General features: G+C 45.2%; 1 protein-coding gene across 1 annotated transcript; it reads right to left on the reverse strand.

Moving 5' to 3' along the window:
* Positions 1-1,248: 1,248 nt before the first annotated feature.
* dzip1l (DAZ interacting zinc finger protein 1-like) lies at positions 1,249-22,844 on the reverse strand. The gene is made up of 14 exons (XM_039001786.1): positions 22,619-22,844; positions 22,117-22,409; positions 20,073-20,157; positions 19,433-19,557; positions 15,916-16,077; positions 14,933-15,061; positions 14,599-14,661; positions 14,340-14,480; positions 14,178-14,208; positions 13,526-13,659; positions 8,983-9,205; positions 3,503-3,669; positions 2,963-3,157; positions 1,249-1,422 (listed from the first exon to the last, which is right to left on the reverse strand). Exons 1-14 carry the CDS (start codon positions 22,842-22,844, stop codon positions 1,249-1,251), a joined length of 2,148 nt encoding a protein of 715 aa, XP_038857714.1.
* Positions 22,845-25,018: the final 2,174 nt, after the last annotated feature.

Genomic DNA, 25,018 nt, shown 5'->3' on the forward strand with positions numbered 1-25,018 from the left:
GTGGAGGTCCTGGGCTGGCGTGGTTACACGTGGTCTGCGGTTGTGAGACCAGTTGGACGTACTGCCAAATAATCTAAAACGACGTTGGAGGCGGCTTATGGTAGAGAAATGAACATTCAATTCTCTGGTAACATCTTTGGTGGACATTCCTGCAGTCAGCATGCCAATTGCATGCTCCCTGAAAACTTGAGACATCTGTGGCATTGTGTTGTGTGACAAAACTGCACATTTTAGGAGTGGCCTTTTATTGTCCCCAGCACAAGGTGCACCTGTGTAATGATCATGCTGTTTAATCAGCTTCTTGATATGCCACACCTGTCAGGTGGATAGATTATCTTGGCAAAGGAGAAATGCTCGCTAACAGGGATAAACAAATTCGTGCCAAAAATTTGATAGAAATACACTTTTTTAGAGAAATATGCTTTTTGTGCGTATGGAACATTTCTGGAATATTTTATTTCAGCTCATGACACATGGGACCAACACTTTACATGTTGGGTTTCTATTTTTGCTGAGTATAGTTTGATCCTGGAAAATTGAATAAAACTGAAAGGCTATTTATTCTGTTATTGTTTTATAACTGGTATTACACGCCAGCTCCTCATCACGTTGGAATGGATCTTCTGTTATTGTTTTATAACTGGTATTACACGCCAGCTCCTCATCACGATGGAATGGATCTTCTGTTATTGTTTTATAACTGGTATTACACGCCAGCTCCTCATCACGTTGGAATGGATCTTCTGTTATTGTTTTATAACTGGTATTACACGCCAGCTCCTCATCACGTTGGAATGGATCTTCTGTTATTGTTTTATAACTGGTATTACACGCCAGCGCCTCATCACGTTGGAATGGATCTTCTGTTATTGTTTTATAACTGGTATTACACGCCAGCTCCTCATCACGTTGGAATGGATCTTCTGTTATTGTTTTATAACTGGTATTACACGCCAGCGCCTCATCACGTTGGAATGGATCTTCTGTTATTGTTTTATAACTGGTATTACACGCCAGCGCCTCATCACGTTGGAATGGATCTTCTGTTATTGTTTTATAACTGGTATTACACGCCAGCTCCTCATCAAGATGGAATGGATCTTCTGTCAATTGTTTTAAAACTGGAAAAGAGTCATTCATATATCACATAGGCCCATTGAAAAATAGATTTCCATCTCAAAAAGGCACTCATCTGGATAAATAAAGGATACATAGCACTAAATAAAATAAAAAAACAGGAAAAGTGCATTAAAGCCCTCCTGCTCTGCTGGTTGAGGAGCTCCACACGCTGGTTCCTGAGGTTCCTCCCAGGCCCACCTCGGTGCTCCCTCGCCCACCTAGGGACTGAGACTGGCCCCCTACCGGCAGGGACAGGAGCTCCTCGATGGAAGACAGTTCTAGGTCGCTCTCCTCATCCGATAACTAGGACAAAATGGAACATGTAGGAATGTTGAATCACTCGTGTAGGTATCACACAAAGAAAACGAAACAGGCCCATGCTATATAAGTATTGAGAGAGAAAATATACAATAAAAGTGTATTGATACATAGAGAGACATTATAAAAGGCTCATACATGCTTAAAACAAATTATAAAGAATTATATCTACAACCTTAAGTAAAGTGTTAGAGTATACAGAGCCTTCAGAAAGTATTCATACCCATTGACTTATTCTACATGTTGTTGTGTTACAGCCTAAATTCAAAATGGATTAAATTGATATATATTTTTTATTTTTTCACCCATCTACACACAATACCCCATAATGACAAAGTGAAAACATGTTTTTAGAAATGTTAGCAAATATATTAAAAATGAAATACAGAAATATCAAATTCACATAAGTATTCACACACAAGTCAATACTTTGTAGAAGCACCTTTGGCAGCAATCTAGAGCTGTCAGGCGTTCTAGGTAAAAGGCGCTGCATGGCCAATCCGATGTCTGCATTTGCCGTGCAGCCTTTCCGGTGATACGGCCTCCGCAGAAGTCAGGGCATTCATAATTCTTGTACTTTGCAGAGCAGCGCAAAGCTGTTGTGAAGGAAGTTCTCAAGGAAGTGAGTTTGTGTTTATACAGGATGTACCGCCCCCTCCTACCGTCAACCAATTATGTCATTGCGGAGCTATACGTAGCCCTCCACATTGTTACAAAATTTGGGAGGTGCACGGCGATGCGGTACAGAGCTAAATTTGGCCTCTGCATCCCTCCGGAGGCTCCGCAATTGGTTCAGTATTACTTTAGTGCCTTGTTGCAAACACGATGCAACAAGGCACTAAAGGCACGTATTCTGTACAGGCTTCCTTCTTTTCTCTGTAATTGTTTTAAAGTCACCATTGGCCTCGTGGTGAAATCCTTGAGCGGTTTCCTTCCTCTCCGGCAACTGAGTTAGGAAGGTCGCCTGTATCTTTGTAGTGACTGGGTGTATTGATACACCATCCAAAGTGAAATTAATAACTTCACCATGCTCAAAGGGATATTCAATGTCTGTTTTTTTTGTTTACCCATCTACCAATATGTGTCCTTTGCAAGGCATTGGAAAACCTCCCTGCTGTTTGAAATTCACTGCTTGACTGAGGGACTGTACAGATAATTGTATGTGTGGGGTACAGAGATGAGGTAGTTATTCAAAAATCATGTTAAACACTATTATTGCACACAGAGCGAGTCCATGCAACTTATTATGTGACTTGTTAAGCACATTTTTACTCCTGAACTACAGTATTTAGGCTTGCCATAACAAAGGGGTTGAATTTTTACTGACTCAAGACAATTCAGCTTTTCATTTTTAATTTGTAAACATAAAAAAAAAAACATAGTTCTACTTTGGCATTATGGGGTTTTGTGTCTAGGCCAGTGACAAAAAAAAAAAATGTGTCCATTTACAATCCAGACTAACACAACAAAAATGTGTAAAAAGTCAGCGAGTGCGAATACTTTCTGAAAGCGCTGTATTTGTTACCTGTAGGGTTTTTAACGCTGTCCTGGGTTTGGGTTTGGGTAAGACCTTGGCTGTTGCTGGTGGCACCACCACTCTGGTTCCTCCTACTGGCTTGGTCATTGGAAAACTCAACTGTCTCTCCAAGCTTCTGGTCAGCGTTTTAACTACAGACCCAGACAACACAAAACAAGGGACCCAGCTGAAATAATCCTGATACTTCTTCAATACTCATTATTCAAAAACATAAAATTAGAGCCCTGGGCAAGATGAAAACTTACTGTATAGCAATGCAATGACAATACAATTTGTAGAACTGTAAGGTTTACATAATGAGATGATACGTTTTGGATTCATGGTAGATTGGCCCTTATTGTGGGCTAAAACAGATCCAAATAAACAAACCGGTCGGACCTCCACGGTGGGTTGTTAGACTTGTAGGCCCTTCTGAGAGCTCTGTGTCTGTCCCAGACCAGTCCTCTCCCTGGGTAGAACCAGACATTGGGTACATCTGCCTTGGGCTGGATCCAGACTGCACCACCCTCACAGAGGGGCCAGACCTACTGCCAGGGCTGGTGACAGAGACACCAGACCTACTGCCAGGGCTGGTGACAGAGACACCAGACCTACTGCCAGGACTGGTGACAGAGACACCAGACCTACTGCCAGGGCTGGTGACAGAGGGAATGTCTTCTCCTGATGCCTCATCCTCAGAACTGAAGGGAGGGGTGCTGAAAGAGAAAGACATGTTTCTGACATTAACGCGCATTTAAAGAGGAGTAGGAAATGTATATATATATTTTTTTTTACATAAAACATTAAAACAGACACAATTATAAAAACGAAACCAATTCAAAACACATTCTTACAAAACAAATCCCAAGCTAGGGAGAGGTGCTGAAAGAGAAATACATATTTGTCATTAATAACACACACTTATAGAGGAGGGTCACGCTCCTCAGGGAGGTTAAAGTAAGGACAATACAGTACGTTACAAGACAAAACAGTACAGGACAGGAGAAGAGTGGGGTATGTTCAGTAGATACTGTAAACATGGCAGTGGGGTACGTTCAGTAGATACTGTAAACATGGCAGTGGGGTATGTTCAGTAGATACTGTAAACATGGCAGTGGGGTACGTTCAGTAGATACTGTAAACATGGCAGTGGGGTACGTTCAGTAGATACTGTAAACATGGCAGTGGGGTACGTTCAGTAGATACTGTAAACATGGCAGTGGGGTACGTTCAGTAGATACTGTAAACATGGCAGTGGGGTACGTTCAGTAGATACTGTAAACATGGCAGTGGGGTACGTTCAGTAGATACTGTGGGCACGGCAGTGGGGTACGTTCAGTAGATACTGTAAACATGGCAGTGGGGTACGTTCAGTAGATACTGTAAACATGGCAGTGGGGTACGTTCAGTAGATACTGTAAACATGGCAGTGGGGTACGTTCAGTATATACTGTAAACATGACAGTGGGGTACGTTCAGTAGATACTGTAAACATGGCAGTGGGGTACGTTCAGTAGATACTGTAAACATGACAGTGGGGTACGTTCAGTAGATACTGTAAACATGGCAGTGGGGTACGTTCAGTAGATACTGTAAACATGGCAGTGGGGTACGTTCAGTAGATACTGTGGGCACGGCAGTGGGGTACGTTCAGTAGATACTGTAAACATGACAGTGGGGTACGTTCAGTAGATACTGTAAACATGGCAGTGGGGTACGTTCAGTAGATACTGTAAACATGACAGTGGGGTACGTTCAGTAGATACTGTAAACATGGCAGTGGGGTACGTTCAGTAGATACTGTAAACATGGCAGTGGGGTACGTTCAGTAGATACTGTGGGCACGGCGGTGGGGTACGTTCAGTATATACTGTAAACATGGCAGTGGGGTACGTTCAGTAGATACTGTAAACATGGCAGTGGGGTACGTTCAGTAGATACTGTAAACATGGCAGTGGGGTACGTTCAGTAGATACTGTAAACATGGCAGTGGGGTACGTTCAGTATATACTGTAAACATGGCAGTGGGGTACGTTCAGTAGATACTGTAAACATGACAGTGGGGTATGTTCAGTAGATACTGTAAACATGGCAGTGGGGTACGTTCAGTAGATACTGTAAACATGGCAGTGGGGTACGTTCAGTATATACTGTAAACATGGCAGTGGGGTACGTTCAGTATATACTGTAAACATGGCAGTGGGGTACGTTCAGTATATACTGTAAACATGGCAGTGGGGTACGTTCAGTAGATACTGTGGGCACGGCGGTGGGGTACGTTCAGTAGATACTGTAAACATGGCAGTGGGGTACGTTCAGTAGATACTGTGGGCATGGCGGTGGGGTACGTTCAGTAGATACTGTAAACATGGCGGTGGGGTACGTTCAGTAGATACTGTGGGCACGGCGGTGGGGTACGTTCAGTAGATACTGTGGGCACGGCGGTGGGGTATGTTCAGTAGATACTGTGGGCACGGCAGTGGGGTACGTTCAGTAGATACTGTAAACATGGCAGTGGGGTATGTTCAGTAGATACTGTGGGCACGGCGGTGGGGTACGTTCAGTAGATACTGTAAACATGGCAGTGGGGTATGTTCAGTAGATACTGTGGGCACGGCGGTGGGGTACGTTCAGTAGATACTGTGGGCACGGCGGTGGGGTACGTTCAGTAGATACTGTGGGCACGGCGGTGGGGTACGTTCAGTAGATACTGTGGGCACGGCGGTGGGGTACGTTCAGTAGATACTGTGGGCATGGCGGTGGGGTACGTTCAGTAGATACTGTGGGCACGGCAGTGGGGTACGTTCAGTAGATACTGTAAACATGACAGTGGGGTACGTTCAGTAGATACTGTAAACATGGCGGTGGGGTACGTTCAGTAGATACTGTGGGCACGGCGGTGGGGTACGTTCAGTAGATACTGTGGGCATGGCAGTGGGGTACGTTCAGTAGATACTGTGGGCACGGCGGTGGGGTACGTTCAGTAGATACTGTAAACATGGCAGTGGGGTACGTTCAGTAGATACTGTAAACATGACAGTGGGGTACGTTCAGTAGATACTGTAAACATGGCAGTGGGGTACGTTCAGTAGATACTGTAAACATGACAGTGGGGTACGTTCAGTAGATACTGTAAACATGGCAGTGGGGTACGTTCAGTAGATACTGTAAACATGGCGGTGGGGTACGTTCAGTAGATACTGTAAACATGGCGGTGGGGTACGTTCAGTAGATACTGTAAACATGGCGGTGGGGTACGTTCAGTAGATACTGTAAACATGGCAGTGGGGTACGTTCAGTAGATACTGTAAACATGGCGGTGGGGTACGTTCAGTAGATACTGTAAACATGGCGGTGGGGTACGTTCAGTAGATACTGTAAACATGACAGTGGGGTACGTTCAGTAGATACTGTAAACATGGCAGTGGGGTACGTTCAGTAGATACTGTAAACATGGCGGTGGGGTACGTTCAGTAGATACTGTAAACATGGCGGTGGGGTACGTTCAGTAGATACTGTAAACATGGCGGTGGGGTACGTTCAGTAGATACTGTAAACATGGCGGTGGGGTACGTTCAGTAGATACTGTGGGCACGGCGGTGGGGTACGTTCAGTAGATACTGTGGGCACGGCGGTGGGGTACGTTCAGTAGATACTGTGGGCACGGCGGTGGGGTACGTTCAGTAGATACTGTGGGCAAGGCGGTGGGGTACGTTCAGTAGATACTGTGGGCACGGCGGTGGGGTACGTTCAGTAGATACTGTAAACATGGCAGTGGGGTACGTTCAGTAGATACTGTGGGCACGGCGGTGGGGTACGTTCAGTAGATACTGTAAACATGGCAGTGGGGTACGTTCAGTAGATACTGTAAACATGGCAGTGGGGTACGTTCAGTAGATACTGTAAACATGGCAGTGGGGTACGTTCAGTAGATACTGTGGGCACGGCGGTGGGGTACGTTCAGTAGATACTGTGGGCACGGCGGTGGGGTACGTTCAGTAGATACTGTGGGCACGGCGGTGGGGTACGTTCAGTAGATACTGTAAACATGACAGTGGGGTATGTTCAGTAGATACTGTGGGCACGGCGGTGGGGTACGTTCAGTAGATACTGTGGGCACGGCGGTGGGGTACGTTCAGTAGATACTGTGGGCACGGCGGTGGGGTACGTTCAGTAGATACTGTGGGCACGGCGGTGGGGTACGTTCAGTAGATACTGTGGGCATGGCGGTGGGGTACGTTCAGTAGATACTGTGGGCACGGCAGTGGGGTACGTTCAGTAGATACTGTAAACATGACAGTGGGGTACGTTCAGTAGATACTGTAAACATGGCGGTGGGGTACGTTCAGTAGATACTGTGGGCACGGCGGTGGGGTACGTTCAGTAGATACTGTGGGCATGGCAGTGGGGTACGTTCAGTAGATACTGTGGGCACGGCGGTGGGGTACGTTCAGTAGATACTGTAAACATGGCGGTGGGGTACGTTCAGTAGATACTGTAAACATGACAGTGGGGTACGTTCAGTAGATACTGTAAACATGGCAGTGGGGTACGTTCAGTAGATACTGTAAACATGACAGTGGGGTACGTTCAGTAGATACTGTAAACATGGCAGTGGGGTACGTTCAGTAGATACTGTAAACATGGCGGTGGGGTACGTTCAGTAGATACTGTAAACATGGCGGTGGGGTACGTTCAGTAGATACTGTAAACATGGCGGTGGGGTACGTTCAGTAGATACTGTAAACATGGCAGTGGGGTACGTTCAGTAGATACTGTAAACATGGCGGTGGGGTACGTTCAGTAGATACTGTAAACATGGCGGTGGGGTACGTTCAGTAGATACTGTAAACATGACAGTGGGGTACGTTCAGTAGATACTGTAAACATGGCAGTGGGGTACGTTCAGTAGATACTGTAAACATGGCGGTGGGGTACGTTCAGTAGATACTGTAAACATGGCGGTGGGGTACGTTCAGTAGATACTGTAAACATGGCGGTGGGGTACGTTCAGTAGATACTGTAAACATGGCGGTGGGGTACGTTCAGTAGATACTGTAAACATGGCGGTGGGGTACGTTCAGTAGATACTGTAAACATGGCGGTGGGGTACGTTCAGTAGATACTGTAAACATGGCGGTGGGGTACGTTCAGTAGATACTGTAAACATGGCGGTGGGGTACGTTCAGTAGATACTGTAAACATGGCGGTGGGGTACGTTCAGTAGATACTGTGGGCACGGCGGTGGGGTACGTTCAGTAGATACTGTGGGCACGGCGGTGGGGTACGTTCAGTAGATACTGTGGGCACGGCGGTGGGGTACGTTCAGTAGATACTGTGGGCAAGGCGGTGGGGTACGTTCAGTAGATACTGTGGGCACGGCGGTGGGGTACGTTCAGTAGATACTGTAAACATGGCAGTGGGGTACGTTCAGTAGATACTGTGGGCACGGCGGTGGGGTACGTTCAGTAGATACTGTAAACATGGCAGTGGGGTACGTTCAGTAGATACTGTAAACATGGCGGTGGGGTACGTTCAGTAGATACTGTGGGCACGGCGGTGGGGTACGTTCAGTAGATACTGTGGGCACGGCGGTGGGGTACGTTCAGTAGATACTGTGGGCATGGCGGTGGGGTATGTTCAGTGGGGTACGTTCAGTAGATACTGTGGGCATACCTGTTCTTTTTTCTATGAGTGCTTGGTGTCTGTTGAGGTTGTGGAGCCTTCTCTCTCCTCAAGGAGGCTTTCACCTTCACTGGTGTCTGTCTGCTTTTTGGACTCTTCTCCCGGCTAGGACTCCTCTTCTCTAAAGACAAACATGTTAATGTGCTAAGCAGATCTGGGGGGTTTCAGTTACTTCCTGAATTGAGTAAATTGAAATATAATTGAGGCCAACACTTGTACTAAGAGCAGGAGTGTGTGTGAAAATGTAGAGACTGAGTGGCACATCTCCGTGGAGATGAGGCTGTGTTACATGCTTCTTGGACCTGAGGGTTAGGTACAATACGGAGGTGTGTGTTGGTCCTTACTGCGGGACTGAGGGGTGGTACTGGGTATGGTAACCTGTCTGGGTAAAGTAGGTACGGTGGTCCCCTGGCTCCTCTGCAGGGCGTGCACCCTGCGCGTCAGCTCTCTGGCCAGGCTCTCTCTGAGCTCCAGGAGGTCTGCTTTCTGTTTGGACATCTGATGTCGCTGACCAGATACCAACGCGCTCAGGCTCTTAAAGGACTTCTTGGATATACCCTTGGTTCCCTGGAATGTAACATAAGGGATTTTAGATATAGATCACTTCTCCCATTAGGCATTTGTTATAATAAAATGACAGATTTTGACTTCAGTTAGAGAGAATACTGTCTTGAATATATGGATTTCCTTGCATGTAGGGTGTTCACCCATAAAATTGTTATTTAATTAAATATTCATGAAATATGTTCATTCAATAGAGAATTAAATCAGAAAAACATTAGTTCAACCCGTATGTCTCTACCATATATGGTTCCACGGTTACAGACAATCTACCTCTTGAGAATTTAGCCTGATTACAGTGAATAGAACGTCCTTACGGGTCAACAGTGGTCGCTGCTCAACAGAACGCTGTCACTGCTCTGTGGGCAGAATGGCCTTAACTTTGAACGTCAGCTCACAAGCTAGCTAGTAGCTGCAATTCGGGGTGTGATAACATGAGCTTTTTCTAAACGAAATCGGCGGAACACAAAACAAATTTGAGCCTATATACACTGCTCAAAAAAATAAAGGGAACACTTAAACAACACAATGTAACTCCAAGTCAATCACACTTCTGTGAAATCTGGCCAGGAAATCTGGCCTGTCTGGCCTGTCCACTTAGGAAGCAACACTGATTCACAAAAAATGTCACATGCTGTTGTGCAAATGGAATAGACAAAAGGTGGAAATTATAGGCAATTAGCAAGACACCCCCAATAAAGGAGTGATTCTGCAGGTGGTGACCACAGACCACTTCTCAGTTCCTATGCTTCCTGGCTGATGTTTTGGTCACTTTTGAATGCTGGCGTTGCTCTCACTCTAGTGGTAGCATGAGACGGAGTCTACAACCCACACAAGTGGCTCAGGTAGTGCAGCTCATCCAGGATAGCACATCAATGCGAGCTGTGGCAAGAAGGTTTGCTGTGTCTGTCAGCGTAGTGTCCAGAGCATGGAGGCGCTACCAGGAGACAGGCCAGTACATCAGGAGACGTGGAGGAGGCCGTAGGAGGGCAACAACCCAGCAGCAGGACCGCTACCTCCGCCTTTGAGCAGGAGGAGCACTGCCAGAGCCCTGCAAAATGACCTCCAGCAGGCCACAAATGTGCATAGCTTAACAGTATAGCTTCCGTCCCTCTCCTCGCCCTTACCTGGGCTCGAACCAGGGACCCTCTGCACACAACAACTGACACCCACGAAGCATCGCTCCATAAACAACTACTTCAAGGTCTCAGACCGAGTGACGTTACCGGTTGAAACGCTATTAGCGCGTACCCCCGCTAACTAGCTAGCCATTTCACATCGGTTACAGAAATACAACCAAGAGCTCGACGATCTAAACTAGCAACGGTCACAGCAAACTTATTCAATCAACACTGTTCAGTAAAAGCATACTTAGGTTATAATATTGTAGAGAACAGTCTAATGATTGATTGTATGTAATTCATGATGACAATAGGCTAAAGAAAATGCCATTTAGACATTTATATTTCACTACATTCCAGAGCACTGAGAGAACACCCTATATACACCCTATATACACCCTATATACACCCTATATACCCTATATACCCTATATACACCCTATATACACCCTATATACCCTATATACCCAATGCCATTTAGACATTTATATTTCACTACATTCCAGAGCACTGAGAGAACACCCTATATACCCTATATACACCCTATACACCCTATATACACCCTATATACACCCTATATACCCTATACACCCTATACACCCTATATATACCCTATACACCCTATATATACCCTATACACCCTATATACCCTATATACACCCTATATATACCCTATACACCCTATACACACCCTATATATACCCTATACACCCTATACACCCTATATACCCCCTATACACACCCTATATACACCCTATACACCCTATACACCCTATATACCCTATACACCCTATATACCCTATACACCCTATACACCCTATACACCCTATACACCCTATACACCCTATATACACCCTATATACACCCTATACACCCTATATACACCCTATATACCCTATACACCCTATACACCCTATATATACCCTATATACACCCTATATATACCCTATACACCCTATATACACCCTATATATACCCTATATACCCTATATACCCTATACACCCCCTATACCCCCTATACCCCCTATATACACCCTATATACACTATACACCCTATATACACTATACACCCTATACTATATACACTATACACCCTATACACCCTATATATACCCTATATACCCTATATACACCCTATACACACCCTATATACACCCTATACACCCTATATACACCCTATATACACCCTATATACCCTATATATACCCTATACACCCTATATACACCCTATATACACCCTATATACACCCTATATACCCTATATATACCCTATATACCCTATATACACCCTATACACCCTATATACACCCTATATACCCTATACACCCTATATACACCCTATACACCCTATATACACCCTATATATACCCTATATACACCCTATACACCCTATACACCCTATACACCCTATACACACCCTATACACCCTATATACACCCTATACACCCTATACACCCTATATACACCCTATATACACCCTATATACACCCTATATATACCCTATATACACCCTATATACACCCTATACACCCTATATACCCTATATACACCCTATATACACCCTATACACCCTATTCAGTAGTATTCAGACCCCTTGACTTCTTCAACATTTTATTTACTGCCTTATTCTAAAATTGAACAAATAAAAAAAATCCTCAATCTACACACAATAGCCCATAATGACAAAGTGAAAACAGGTTTTTAGATTTTTTTGGGGGTCAAAATACAAAACAGAAATACCTTATTTACATAAGTATTCAGACCCTTTGTGAAGAAACTCGAAATTGATCTCAGGTGCATCCTGTTTCCATTGATCATCCTTGAGATGTTTCTACAACTTGATTGGAGTCCACCTGTGGTAAATTCAATTGATTGGACATGATTTGGAAAGGAACACCTGTCTATATAAGGTCCCACAGTTAACAGTGCATGTCAGGGCAAAAACCAAACCATGAGGTCGAAGGAATTGTCCGTAGAGCTCCGAGACAGGATTGTGTCGAGGCACAGATCTGGGGAAGGGTACCAAAAAACATCTGCAGCATTGACTGTCCCCAAAACCACAGTGGCCTTCATCATACTTAAATGGAAAAAGACTCTTCCTAGAGCTGGCCGCCCGGCCAAACTGAGCAATCAGGGGTGAAGGGCCTTGGTCAGGGAGGTGACCAAGAACCCGATGGTCACTCTGACAGAGCTCCAAAGTTCCTCTGTGGAGATGGGAGAACCTTCCAGAAGAACAACCATCTCTGCAGCACTCCACCAATCAAGCCTTTATGGTAGAGTGGCCAGATGGAAGCCACTCCTCAGTAAAAGGCACATGACAGCCCGCTTGGAGTTTGTCAAAAGGCACCTAAAGCACTCAGACCATGAGAAACAAAATTCTCTGGTCTGATGAAACCAAGATTTAACTCTTTGGCCTGAATGCCAAGCGTCACGTCTGGAGATAACCTGACACCATCTATGGTGAAGCATATGGTGGTGGCAGCATCATGCTGTGGGGATGTTTTTCAACGGCAGGGACTGGGAAACTAGTCAGGATCGAGGGAAAGATGAACAGAGCAAAGTACAGAGAGATCCTTGATGAAAACCTGCTCCAGAAAGCTCAAGACCTCAAACTGGGGAGAAGGTTCACCTTCCAACAGGACAACCTGAAAATAGCACACAGCCAAGATAAACTCAGGAGTGGCTTCGGGACAAGTCTCTGAATGTCCTTGAGTGGCCCAGCCAGAGCCCGGACTTGAACCCTATTGAACATCTCTGGAGAGACCTGAAAATAGCTGTGCAGCGACGCTCCCCATCCTACCTGACAGAACTTGAGAGGATCTGCAGAGAAGAATGGGAGAAACTCCCCAAATACAGGTGTGCCAAGCTTGTAGCGTCATACCCAAGAAGATTCGAGACTGTAATCACTGCCAAAGGTGCTTCAACAAAGTCCCGAGTAAAGGGTCTGAATCCTTACGTAAATGTAATTTCAGTTAAAAAATAAAAATAAAAAGTTTTTGCTTTGTCATTATGGGGTATTGTGTGTAGATTGATGAGGGGGGGAAAAAACGATTTAATCAATTTTAGAATAAAGCTGTAAGGTAACAAAATGTGGAAAAAGTCAAAGGGTCTGAATACTTTCCGAATGCATATTTATTTAACTTTAACTTTGTGACAACTGCTGATTTGATTGACCTGAGTGATTGATTGAATTCAGTGTACGTACCTTTCTAAGGCCCATTTTCTCCAGCCTCTCCTCCAGCGTTTCCTCTAGTATGGCTCTGAACTCCTTCACCAAGGCGGGGTTCCTCCGGAGGGACTCCAACAGTCTCCTCCTGGTCTCACCAGAGTCCTCCAGACCTAGGAGATATCACAGGATGTTGACTGTAATTGTTCTATAAAAAGAAGACTAACAAAAGATACATGATTCATAGTATGATTAATGCATACTTTCTTCCTCTTCTTCCTCCTCTTCTTCCTTCTCCTCCTCCTCTTCCTCCTCCTCCTCCTCCTCTGTGGAGTGTTGGACCGCTTGTTTGATGGCAGTATCTGACAGAAAACCATCACATTAACATAGAACATATTTTTTACTTGATTGAATATCCAAAACATACAATATACTTGCAGTGAAGCCGCTCAACAACTACATCACACCAGTCATCCAACAGACTCCCATTCAGAAGCGACACACAGAAGCATCCAGGGTCAACGCCCTGCTCATCACACTGCCATAAGATCTCCCACAAGGCCAAAAAACAGGGGACCCGAACCCTCCAAGATCCCCCCCCACAGTTCCCCAAGAGCTGCCTCTCTAGAACATAGTATCTTGAATACAATAAAAGTCTAGAATAAATAAATAGGCCTGTGTTTTGTATTACCTGCCACTGGTCTTCTAGACATCCTGTTGATCTGTAATACAGATGGTAATACAGACCTGATAAAAGCGCTCTCGACCAAGACAACAACTTAACATACTGCCGTAATTATAGACGGACAGCAATCAACAACAACAGCATAGCGTTGGTAGCTGATGATCATACCTTATCCTCCTGAGACCTGATGAGCCGGTCTTTCTGTTGGACCCTGGCAGACAGGGAGGTGACCTGTTGTTCTAGCCTGTGTCGGTCTGACCTGTGTTCTACAGACAGGGCCAGCTGCAGCCTATCATTCTCACTCTGCAGCTGAGGAGGACAACGCGTTAGGAGGAGAATACTTTTAGTGTCCGCTATTCAACCCAACCCCCGACACACACACACAAATCCAAAGAAGGGGGCACCAAAGCACAGACATGCATCTTACCTCATCTCTCTCCAACATGTGCCTGTTCTGGACCTCTTTAAACCGTTTGTTCCACTCACGCTTCTGAAGGAGACGGACAGAGATAGAAAAAAGGCCCGTGCTAACACCCAACGTGGATTTTAGTTTAAGCTTTGTGTCGATTCTCCTGACTTCATAGCAACATGTCTTAATAGACCACATACTGACATCTCAGCTGGTGATAGATTAGATAGATAGATAGATAGATAGATAGATAGATAGATAGATAGATAGATAGATAGATAGATAGATAGATAGATAGATATAGGCCAGCAGAGTACTGAGACAAACAGAGTGGTGTGTTCTTCTGTCTTACCTGCTCAGACATCTTCTTCTTCATCATCCTCTTCGCTGCCTCCTCTCTCTGCTGCAGCTCATCGTCCTCTTGATAGGAGCCCAGGTTAGAAACAGTCACTTCTTCTCTGGTCTGGAGCTCCTGCAGTTTCTGTCAAGTGAGTTTTCCCATCTTGTTAAGTCATGAGACAACACAGTAAGTAAAGAAAAACTGAACATATTATTATTATTATTATTATTTTCATGTTGGCATTAAGTATTTGTTTTAGAAAAAATACATCAAGGTATTAAACCTTGAGGTATAAAACTGGCATAACTGGTATAAAACTGGCATAACTGGTATAAAACTGGCATAACTGGTATAAAACTGGCATAACTGGTATAAAACTGGTATAAAACTGGCATAACTGGTATAAAACTGGCATAACTGGTATAAAACTGGTATAAAACTGGCATAACTGGTATAAAACTGGCATAACTGGTATAAAACTGGCATAACTGGTATAAAACTGGTATAAAACTGGCATAACTGGTATAAAACTGGCATCTGCATTTGGGGAAACAGCTTTCGCTTCAGCAGTTCTGTTAATGTTTTTGTTTTTATGATGAAACGGATGAGAGGAGCGTCCAGCAACGGTGTGAACATCTTTTATTAAATAGCAGTACACGTTGTGATGTTCTACTGTGGCGTGCGATGATGTCAGAGCGGAGAGAAACAATGTTGGCTTGTAACTCACTTGTTGTTGTAATATCCCAAACGGATGTGACTGTTTCACCATTAAGGATTATAGCTTCAAAGGCCTCAGAAAAATGACTGATACTGGATTGTGTGTAGGCTAGCAGCAGGGTGTGCTTGAGCTTTTGTAGCCTGCTCATTCTTTACACTGTGGCGCCATCTAGTGGCTGGAAAACGCCACACCTTCTATTGACTCAACATCACTCATAGCACCACGCCACTAAGCCCCCTGGTTCATGCATGTCCTTTAAAATGGGAATAGGACTCACAGCCTCGATGGAGGAGCTCCTGCTGGCCATATCTCTGAACTCCTGCAGGAACAGCTGCTTCAGGTCCCTCATTTCCTCTTTAAACTTCTTCCTCTCCTCCTCCTTCCAGCTCTCCATCTTCTCTCGCTCCGAGGTCTCTTGCCTTCGCTGATCTTCCAGCTCCTGGTGGTTAAACCCATTGAAGCACTCATGAGAGACACAGCAGTATTGATATAGATCTGGGATGGGCAACTTTGATGGGCGTGGGGAAACACAACAACAAATCTGAAATCATCATGAGTGGTCACACTGGCTCGTGGGTCTGCATGTACCCACGTCTATACCCACATATGCAGTCAGTGCCGGCCCTAGCCTTTTGGGGGCCTTAAGTTACATTTATTTGAGGACACCACCCACCCACCTCGTGAGAAAAACATTTTAGCCGGCCCCCCTTTTGACAGCAGAGGGGGGGAATGTTTTAAAGTTAATTTCCTGCAATTCTACACATTTTGTTATGGAGCAGAGAGACATGTTCGCATTTTTAAAAATTATATCTATGTGAGAGTGACTAACAAAATTAATGGGGGCAACCAGTCGATAATTCGACCATGATTCCTACAAGTTTAGATAGGTAAGTTCGTATAGTCTAAAACATTTTAGCTGACATGGGCTAATTGAGTGACTGTCAGTGGTAATCAGTGCCTGTATTGGAGGGGGAGTACTGTCCTGAATCTGCCTGTATTGGAGGGGGAGTACTGTCATGAATCTTCCTGTATTGGAGGGGGAGTACTGTCATGAATCTACCTGTATTGGAGGGGGAGTACTGTCATGAATCTGCCTGTATTGGAGGGGGAGTACTGTCATGAATCTGCCTGTATTGGAGGGGGAGTACTGTCATGAATCTGCCTGTATTGGAGGGGGAGTACTGTCATGAATCTACCTGTATTGGAGGGGGAGTACTGTCCTGAATCTGCCTGTATTGGAGGGGGAGTACTGTCCTGAATCTGCCTGTATTGGAGGGGGAGTACTGTCATGAATCTGCCTGTATTGGAGAGTGTACTGTCCTGAATCTGCCTGTATTGGAGGGGGAGTACTGTCATGAATCTGCCTGTATTGGAGGGGGAGTACTGTCATGAATCTACCTGTATTGGAGGGGGAGTACTGTCATGAATCTACCTGTATTGGAGGGGGAGTACTGTCCTGAATCTGCCTGTATTGGAGGGGGAGTACTGTCATGAATCTGCCTGTATTGGAGGGGGAGTACTGTCCTGAATCTGCCTGTATTGGAGGGGGAGTACTGTCATGAATCTACCTGTATTGGAGGGGGAGTACTGTCCTGAATCTACCTGTATTGGAGGGGGAGTACTGTCATGAATCTGCCTGTATTGGAGGGGGAGTACTGTCCTGAATCTGCCTGTATTGGAGGGGGAGTACTGTCCTGAATCTACCTGTATTGGAGGGGGAGTACTGTCATGAATCTACCTGTATTGGAGGGGGAGTACTGTCCTGAATCTGCCTGTATTGGAGGGGGAGTACTGTCATGAATCTGCCTGTATTGGAGGGGGAGTACTGTCCTGAATCTGCCTGTATTGGAGAGTGTACTGTCCTGAATCTGCCTGTATTGGAAGGGGAGTACTGTCATGAATCTGCCTGTATTGGAGGGGGAGTACTGTCCTGAATCTACCTGTATTGGAGGGGGAGTACTGTCCTGAATCTACCTGTATTGGAGGGGGAGTACTGTCCTGAATCTGCCTGTATTGGAGGGGGAGTACTGTCATGAATCTGCCTGTATTGGAGGGGGAGTACTGTCCTGAATCTGCCTGTATTGGAGGGGGAGTACTGTCCTGAATCTGCCTGTATTGGAGGGGGAGTACTGTCCTGAATCTGCCTGTATTGGAGGGGGAGTACTGTCCTGAATCTGCCTGTATTGGAGGGGGAGTACTGTCCTGAATCTGCCTGTATTGGAGGGGGAGTACTGTCATGAATCTGCCTGTATTGGAGGGGGAGTACTGTCCTGAATCTACCTGTATTGGAGGGGGAGTACTGTCCTGAATCTGCCTGTATTGGAGGGGGAGTACTGTCCTGAATCTGCCTGTATTGGAGGGGGAGTACTGTCATTAATCTGCCTATATTGGAGGGGGAGCACTGTCCTGAATCTGCCTGTATTGGTGGGGGAGCACTGTCATGAATCTGCCTGTATTGGAGGGGAAGTAGTGTCACGAATCTGCCTGTATTGGAGGGGGAGTGGTTTCACCTCTTTTCTGAGAATATAACCAGCTTCTCAGGCTCCATCTCAGTGTGCTTCATCCTATAGTTAAGAGGATTCCTGATATCTCCAGGAGTGATACGCATAATTATTGTCTTTATCTGCTGTCTACTACTGTCTTTTTGCTAGCTAGGGCCATCTATATTAAGTGCTTCCTGTCTTCCCAGGAGCCTACTTGGTGTGTGAACTGCTTCCTGTCTTCCCAGCAGCCTACTTGGTGTGTGAAGTGCTTCCTGTCTTCCCAGCAGCCTACTTGGTGTGTGAACTGCTTCCTGTCTTCCCAGCAGCCTACTTGGTGTGTGAACTGCTTCCTGTCTTCCCAGCAGCCTACTTGGTGTGTGAAGTGCTTCCTGTCTTCCCAGCAGCCTACTTGGTGTGTGAAGTGCTTCCTGTCTTCCCTGTAGCCTAGTTGGTGTGTGAACTGCTTCCTGTCTTCCCAGGAGCCTACTTGGTGTGTGAACTGCTTCCTGTCTTCCCAGCAGCCTACTTGGTGTGTGAAGTGCTTCCTGTCTTCCCTGTAGCCTAGTTGGTTTGTGAACTGAACTGCTTCCTGTCTTCCCTGTAGTCTACTTGGTGTGTGAACTGCTTCCTGTCTTCCCAGCAGTCTACTTGGTGTGTGAACTGCTTCCTGTCTTCCCAGCTGTCTACTTGGTATGTGAACTGCTTCCTGTCTTCCCAGCAGTCTACTTGGTGTGTGAACTGCTTCCTATCTTCCCAGTAGCCTACTTGGTGTGTGAACTGCTTCCTGTCTTCCCACAGCCTACTTGGTGTGTGAACTGAACTGCTTCCTGTCTTCCCAGCAGCCTACTTGGTGTCTTACGGAGCGATGGATCACCCCAGAGGACACTGCTACTCCAGCTGCTCTCTCTTCATCTGACTACGTTTTCTCTCATAGTCCGAGAGCATCTGGTCGTCGTGGTGACGGCACAGGACTACTAATGTTTCCTATGTGGAGATTTTCTTTTCTCCCTCTCTCACCTGTCCATCTCCTCACTCACCTGTCCATCTCCTCATTTCAATTCCATGCGGTCACTATCCCTTGTCCATTCAAGCTTAACATTGTTGTAATCTATCTTCCACCAGGTGCCCTTGGAGAGTTCCTCAATGAGCTTGACACCTCGAAAAGCTCATTTCCTGACGATGGCTCATCGTACTGAGTGGCTTCAACCTCCTGACATCTGCTTCCATTAATTTCTTTCCCCTCCTTGACTTCACCCTTTCCCAGTCCCCTCCCACTCACAAGGTAGGCAATACGCTTGTGTATGGTGTTACCTGCTGTTTCCTTAGGGCCTCTGCTTCCCTCTCGATGTCCAGTCTAGTCTGGGACAGTTTCAGCCTCTCTCTCAGCTCCTCTATCCCATCCTCCATCTGTTCCACCTGCCTCTTCTTCTGCCGCTCTGAGGAGAGGACAACAGACAGCAGTGATCTGTCTCTCTGAGGAGAGGACAAGAGACAGCAGTGATCTGCCTCTCTGAGGAGAGGACAACAGACAGCAGTTATCTGCCTCTCTGAGGAGAGGACAAGAGACGGCAGTGATCTGCCTCTCTGAGGAGAGGACAACAGACAGTAGGGAATGCAACCACTCAGTGACTATTAGAGCACGATGTAGGTAGGCAACATGAGGTCGAAGGTTAAATTCCTGCATGGGGCATATGCGCCATTTTCAAATGGTCACAGTTCTGTAAGTCACTTTGGATAAAAGAGTGAAGTGGCTCCTAAATGGAACATATCCTTATTGAAAAATGTACTCTAAAATCACATAACATAGTACTGTTCAAACCTCCTAACCAGAAAAACATGTTTTTTAATGCATTGTGAGTTGAACGATAGCCTTTGTGTTGACTGACTACTTATAATAAAGAGTAACTCGGGTACAGAAAAAAGTCTGAGGGCGTGTATTTATCAAACCAACCTGTGTCTGTCAGCTCTGGATGCCTGCGCTGTAGGTGGGCTTGTAAGTAGGAATAGTTGATGAAGGACTTCTCACAGCATTGGCACTGAAAAATATCATAGTTTGGTCAGGGTGGAGGGTACAGTACAGAGAGAGTCAGGGTGTTCACATTGAAGTCAGACGTTTACATACACCTTAGCCATATACATTTAAACTCAGTTTTTCACAATTCCTGACATTTAATCCTAGTAAAAATTCCCTGTTTTAGGTCAGTTAGGATCACCACTTTATTTTAAGAACGTGAAATGTCAGAATAATAGTAGAGAGAATGATTTATTTCAGCTTTTATTTCTTTCATCACATTCCCAGTGGGTCAGAAGTTTACATACACTCAATTAGTATTTGGTAGCATTGCCTTTAAATTGTTTATCTTGGGTCAAATGTTTCGGGTAGCCTTCTACAAGCTTCCCACAATAAGTTGGGTGAATTTTGGCCCATTCCTCTTGACAGAGCTGGTATAACTGATTCAGGTTTGTAGGCTTCCTTGCTCGCACACACTTTTTCAGTTCTGCCCAAAAACTTTCTATAGGATTGAGGTCAGGGCTTTGTGATGGCCACTCCAATACCTTGACTTTGATGTCCTTAAGCCATTTTGCCACAACTTTGGAAGTATGCTTGGGGTCATTGTCTATTTGGAAGACCCATTTGCGACCAAGCTTTAACTTCCTGACTGATGTCTTGAGATGTTGCTTCAATATAACCACATAATTTTCCTGCCTCATGATGCCATCTATTTTGTGAAGTGCACGAGTCCCTCCTGCAGCAAAGCACCCCTACAACATGATGCTGCCACACCCGTGCTTTACGGTTGGGATGGTGTTCGTCGGCTTGCAAGCCTCCCCCTTTTTCCTCCAACATAATGATTGTCATTATGGCCAAACAGTTCCATTTTTGTTTCATCAGACCAGAGGACATTTCTCCAAAAAGTACGATCTTTGTCCCCATGTGCAGTTGCAAACCGTAGTCTGGCTTTTTTATGGCGGTTTTGGGAGCAGTGGCTTCTTCCTTGCTGAGCAGCCTTTCAGGTTATGTCGATATAGGACTCGTTTTACTGTGGATATAGATACTTTTGTACCGGTTTCCTCCAGCATCTCCACAAGGTCCTTTGCTGTTGTTCTGGGATTGATTTGCACTTGAAGCACCAAAGTACGATCATCTCTAGGAGACAGAATGCATCTCCTTCCTGAGCGGTATGACGGCTGCGTGGTCCCATGGTGTTCATACTTGCGTACTATTGTTTGTACAGATGAACGTGGTACCTTCAGGCGTTTGGAAATTGCTCCCAAGGATGAACCAGACTTGTGGAGGTCTACCATTATTTTTCTGAGGTCTTGGCTGATTTCTTTTGATTTTCCCATGATGTCAAGCAAAGAGGCACTGAGTTTGATGGTAAGCCTTGAAATACATCAACAGGTACACCTCCAATTGACTCAAATGATGTCAATTAGCCGATCAGAAGCTTCTAAAGCCATGACATCATTTTCTGGAATTTTCCAAGCTGTTTAAAGGCACAGTCAACTTAGTGTATGTAAACTTCTGACACACTGGAATTGTGATACAGTGAATTATAAGTGAAATAATCCGTCTGTAAACAATTGTTGGGAAAATGACTTGTGTCATCCACAAAGTAGATGTCCTGACCGACTTGCCAATACTATAGTTTGTTAACAAGACATTTGTGGAGTAGTTGAAAAACTAGTTTTAATGACTCCAACTAAGTGTGTGTAAACTTCTGTATTCAACTGTAATAGTAATTAAATTATTGGTCAGGAGGACAAATGGGTTTAACGACATTGTGAGCTCATCAAACTGACATTTACAAATACGCTCACTTGATACTAAACCCAAGGTTCACAAGCCAATTTGAAAAAATTAATTCCAGACAGCATTAAAGCGCAGAAGTGAGTTGACACTTCTGGGGATGCGTAGAAATAAAATAATATCATTTGATGGTCCATCCGAATGTAAAAAGGACAACCGGGTGTGGTCCAAAGATAACGTTTACCTTGTGGTAGTTGTTGAAGCTAGCCTGCAGTAGAAGCTGCTGTGTGGCTAGCATCTTCTTCCTGAGTTTGCTCTCCTGTTTAGTGGCCTGTAGCTCAGAGTCCAGCCTGGCCCTCTCCTCTCCCTCTCTGTCTGCCTTAGAGAGGGCCCCCTGTAGACGGTCCTCCAGCTCAGACACCTGGGAGCTCAGGTAGTCCTGACAGTGCAGCAGGTACTCTGTGCTGAGCTGGGACATACGTAGGAGCTTGACAAGGGCCGGGTCAGCAGGGCTACGGCAGTGGGGACACCTCTCACCTTCAGGGATGGAGTTGGTGTCAATTTTAAATCTAAACAGTTTGGTGCATTAAACCAATAAGCAATGAAGTTAAAAAAAAATAAAAAATTAAATGGGAGGTTCACAGACAAAAATGGACTAAAGTCAGGACAGTTCCAATTGATGTCATTGCTTTTCAATTGACTGAAGTGAAATGGAATTGACCCCAGGACCAACCCTGCTCTGTTACCTGTGACATCACAGAAGGTGACAGCAGATATGTACTCCTGCAGTACGACCACGTCCATCTCCCTGGCCACGTGATCCACATCCAGGGCAGAGAGGCGCCGCCAGTCCATGGATTCAGTTCGGACTCGGAAACGTAGGGGGTGCAGGTGGCCAGGGCTCCAGGAGGAGGGGAAAGAGAGGAGGCTGGACACAGGAGGGTCACTGGGGGTTCTGAACTGGCCAGGCATGGTGGTGTAGGCTCTGGCAAGGGAAGGAGGTGGGGTAGTGGGCCTTAGAGGAGATGCTGCTGTGAAAGAAAGAGAACCCTATTTACACTGAACAAAAATTAAACGCAACATGTAAAGTGTCGGTCCCATGTTTCATGAGCTGAAATAAAAAGATCCCAGCAATTTTCCATACGCATAAAAAGCAGATTTCTCAAATGTTGTGCAAAAATTTGTTAACATCCCCTGTTAGTGAGCATTTCTCCTTTGCCAAGATAATCCATCCATCTGACAGGTGTTACATATCAAGAAGCTGATTAAACAGCATGATCATTACACAGGTGCACCTTGTGCTGAGGACAATAATAGTCACTCTAAAATGTGCAGTTTTGTCACACAACACAATGCCACAGATGTCTCAAGTTTTGAGGGAGCGTGCAATTGGAATGCTGACTGCAGGAATATCCACCAGAGCTGTTGCCAGAGAATGTAATGTTCATTTGACTACCATAAGCCGCCTCCAAGGTCATTTACGAAAATTTGGCAGTACGTCCAACACGGCCTCACAACCGCAGACCATGTGTAACCGCACCAGCCCAGGACCTCCACATCCGGCTTCTTCACCTTGGACTCAAACATTAACTGGTGTACTATAACTATTAACTTTCAATCTTGTTTCAATAAACACCTGGAGAAGAATGACTGCACATGGCACAGCACTGGTGTTAAGTGCAGCTTAATAGACTTGTCTCCTTGGGAGTTGATGAAGTAAACAGATCAGCTCATAAGAATCCATTGTTCCAATGTAGCCTGGCCTTACAAAACAGACGTAACTAGCTACCTCAAAACACAAACAAAACAGACGTAACTAGCTACCTCAAAACACAAACAAAACAGACGTAACTAGCTACCTCAAAACACAAACAGGATCGTTGCTACATCCTTGTTGCTATCCTCTCAACGGGTGAGAGAACAACAGCTCACCGCCTTCCTTTCCAGAGGGATTTCACTGGTCGTGTGTGGCAGTTGATATGAGGGAGGCGCTAGCTAGCAACGCCAAGGGTATTTTTGGGGGTGTATTTTTATTTGGATCCCCATTAGCTGTTGCAAAATCAGCAGCTACTCTTCCAAAACATGAAGCATAATACAGAACATCAATAGACAATAACAGCTCAAGGACAGACCTACATAGATGTTTTAAAAAGCCACACATAGTTTTGTGTGTATGCATTGATATGTAGGCTACCTAGGTCAAATAGGGGAGAGGTGTTGCTTTATCTGTTTTTTGAAACCAGGTTTGCTGTTTATTTGAGCAATATGAGATGGAAGTTCCATGCAATAAGGACGCTATATAATACTGTACGCTTTCTTGAATTTGTTCTGGATTTGGGGACTGTGAAAAGGGGACTGTGAAAAGACCCCTGGGGGCATGTCTGGTGGGATAAGTGTGTGTTGTGTAAATTGACTATGCAAACAATTCGGGATTTTCAACACATTAATGTTTCTTATAAAAAATAATTTGTTATGCAGTCAGTCTCTCCTCGACTCTTAGCCAAGAGAGACTGGTATTCATAGTATTTATATCAGCCCTCTGATTACAATTAAGAGCAAAACGTCCCGCTGCTCTGTTCTGGGCCAGCTGCAGCTTAACTAGGTCTTTCCTTGCAGCACTGGACCACACGACTGAACAATAATCAAGATTAGATTTGGGGTCGTGAGTTCAATTTCCAGCATGGATCACATACACACAACTAGGATTGTGGCTAGCTAAACTCACGGGACTAAATGGCACGAGACGTAACTCGCTTCCTAGATCTGAAAGCAAAGAGTTACCGGAAAATGCATCATAGCATATTGAAAGTCTCAAAGTTAGCAAGTTAGCTAGTTTGCTTACCTGTCCTTGGCGTAGCACTGTTTTGCTCTCTTGCTTGCTCCTGCGTTGCTCCTGCGAAGTGAATCTATTGCCACTTTTCTCAAATTTGCAATAGTTCACTAAAAGGTTACTAGAGGCACAACTTTACAAAAATTTTATTTGCACGAATAATGCATGTGGTGTTCGCTAGTTTGCACCAAAAACTGTTTGATGGCTGGAGGGCTGACCCCCCAGCTGCCTTCTACAGGGGAAGGTGCAGCAACGAGGCACGCTCCGACTGTTACCTAGGAAACGAAACGCCCTTTGGGCCATTGTCTTGCGACAG

The sequence above is a fragment of the Salvelinus namaycush genome, chromosome 10, assembly GCF_016432855.1.
Source record: "Salvelinus namaycush isolate Seneca chromosome 10, SaNama_1.0, whole genome shotgun sequence".
Lineage (NCBI taxonomy): Eukaryota > Metazoa > Chordata > Actinopteri > Salmoniformes > Salmonidae > Salvelinus > Salvelinus namaycush.